The sequence below is a fragment of the Hyperolius riggenbachi genome, chromosome 4 (genome assembly GCF_040937935.1).
Source record: "Hyperolius riggenbachi isolate aHypRig1 chromosome 4, aHypRig1.pri, whole genome shotgun sequence".
Taxonomy (NCBI): domain Eukaryota; kingdom Metazoa; phylum Chordata; class Amphibia; order Anura; family Hyperoliidae; genus Hyperolius; species Hyperolius riggenbachi.
In genome coordinates, this window is record NC_090649.1 from 483,868,106 (window position 1) to 483,870,605 (window position 2,500).

Consider the following 2,500-nt stretch of genomic DNA (forward strand, 5'->3'; position numbering starts at 1 on the left):
CCTCTCCCCCGCAGAAAAAGCGACAGCTTCTCTCGGAAGCTACGCTTTTTCTGCTTCCTATGTCGCTCTAAGCGTACGTGGTACGCTTAGAGTGACGTCACTGTAAACAACTCATGGCTGCCATCTTGTGGCCAAAAAGTAAACTACATCTAAATGTTAAATAAAAATAAAAATACACATATATTTACAAAAAAAATACAATTTCAATCCCACCCTCCCAAAAATACCCACATAAAATGTTTAATTAAAAAAAAAAAAAAACATTACAATAAAAAAAAAAAAAAAACACAAATATTTACCTAAGGGTCTAAACTTTTTAAATATCTATGTAAAGATGAAATATTTCTTTTTTTTTTTTATTATAAGCTTGTAAATAGTGATGAATGCAAAACGGAAAAAATGCACTTTTATTTCCAAATAAAATATTGTCGCCATACATTGTGATAGGGACATAATTTAAATGGTGTAATAACCAGGAGAAATGGTACAATACAATACGTGGGTTTTAATTATGGAGGCATGTATTATTTTAAAACTATAATTGCCGAAAAGTGAGAAATAATGATTTGTTTCCGTTTTCTTCTTATTCTTCCTTTTAAAATGCATTTACAGTAAAGTGGCTCTTAGTAAAATGTACCCCCCAAAGAAAGCCTAATTGGTGGCGGAAAAAACAAGATATAGATCAGTTCATTGTGATAAGTAGTAATAAAGTTATAGGCTAATGAATGGGAGGTGAACATTGTTCGGATGCATGAAGCGAAAAACGACTGAATGCGAACTGGTTAATTATGTTATCTGGGGAACATGGCTACTTGTTATCTGTGGAACGTGACTTAGTGTTCGAAAAGAGGACAGAGAGGGAATAAGAAGAAATATTGCCAAAAAAGTAACTTCAGCAATATCCCGAGCCAAAAACCACAGGCAACCATTACAGATGTACACGAGAGAGGATGCTGTTTTTAGAGGGGAAGGGGGCTCTCACCTGTGGGGGAGGGGGGGGGGGACGCAATATCAGTGTTTGCCATCGGCTCTATATTACTCAGATACGACCCTGACTGTGAAGGTTGCATAAGTTTATCATCGCAGTGCAATGGAGGCTGCCATTTGTATTTCCTTTTAAATAATACCAGTTGCCTGGCTTTCCTGCTGATCCTCTGCCTCTAAAGCTAAGTACACTCATGCAATAATTTTCACCCATCGGTGATTGAGAAACGATCCCTTGGGTGACAATTCGTGGAACGATGCTGTACAGACACATCCCTAGCCCTGAGGCTAGCCATGTGTTCTGTTTCTATGAAGGGGGAGGAAGAAGGACAACAAGAAGGAAGGAGGATTGTCAGACAACGGAGCGGCTTAAATCGATTGGAGGGGCTAGTAAAAAGCATTGTGGACGGTCAGGCACACGCATTGGGCAGTGTTAAAAATCTGACGGGACGGATCTTTAACAATACCTGATCAATATCGATTGCCAGCTGCTGTACACACATAACGATTGGTGACTGAAACAGTTGTTTTAAACTACAGCTACCACATGTGTGTACATAGCTTTTATACTTTTAGCCACAGCCCCTGAACAAGCATGCAGCAGATCAAGTGTTTCTGACATTATTCTCAGATCTGACTGGATTATCTGCAGGCTTGTTTCTGATGCGATTCAGGCACTACTGCAACCACATAGATCAGCAGGGCTGCCAGGCAACTGGTATTGTTTACAAGGAAATAAATAGGTCAGCCACCATATTCTTCTCTCTTCACTTGCCCTTTAAGTCGCACCGCAACCCCTCACTGTGAACATAGCCTGAGGATGGGGACCCTGCCTATAGTTTGAGCTGCTTTCTTGGTGCGACGTTCGTTCTGCTTTAATTAACTGCTGCGTGGTAGGGTACCCTGGGAGCAGGGAAAGGGTTAATAAGCTGCGTGTGATTCGCTGGTAAACACAGTAACAGAGGGCTGGTAATGAAGTCTATCAGGATTACCTTACGAGTGTTTATAGGTAAGCTAACACCAGAGCCTGGAGAATGTATAAAGCTTAGATAACTTGTTGTGCAGCTGCTAATTACCTATCTAGCTAAAAGTGACTGTATCGGCTCTGGGAGTGCTTGCAGGGCTCCTGGCTTACAGACAGTTTCTGAATACCTCCATCCCTAGAGGACAGGTTAGTATGAATGTCCCCCCTATCCCAAGACAGACGGACACTGATAGTAGTGAGAATTGCTGGTCGTACCCCGAAGGTTCCCATAGACTTTCCGTATACCTGTGCTCTTCCACGCTCCTATTCGCCGCTGTCTTCCAGTCGGGCAGGGTGCTGGCACATAGGACCACCATGGAGACGATGACGAAAAGTATGGACACCACCGCCAGGATTTGGGCTGCTAGGGAAGAGGTGGGTTCCTCAAAAGTTCTCCTCATGCGCTCCAGCCACTTCTTTTCCCCAGGAGCCGGCTGGTCCTCCTTGACCGTGCTTTCGTCTGGCTTGCTTTCGTCGGACAGGTAGGTGTAC

The 2,500-nt window shown here is 42.8% G+C and overlaps 1 protein-coding gene across 2 annotated transcripts in view; it reads right to left on the bottom strand.

The window, feature by feature from the left end:
- Positions 1–2,500, bottom strand: part of KCNG3 (potassium voltage-gated channel modifier subfamily G member 3) — a 38,720-nt gene that overhangs the window by 35,474 nt on the left and 746 nt on the right. The window contains exon 1 of one of the 2 annotated variants that reach the window (XM_068233006.1): positions 2,255–2,500. This exon is cut by the window's right edge and continues 746 nt beyond it. In XM_068233006.1, the coding sequence (XP_068089107.1) occupies positions 2,255–2,500 (246 nt within the window). Of the gene's footprint in view, positions 1–2,224 lie in introns of both variants that reach the window. The other variant, XM_068233005.1, reaches the window with a different exon arrangement.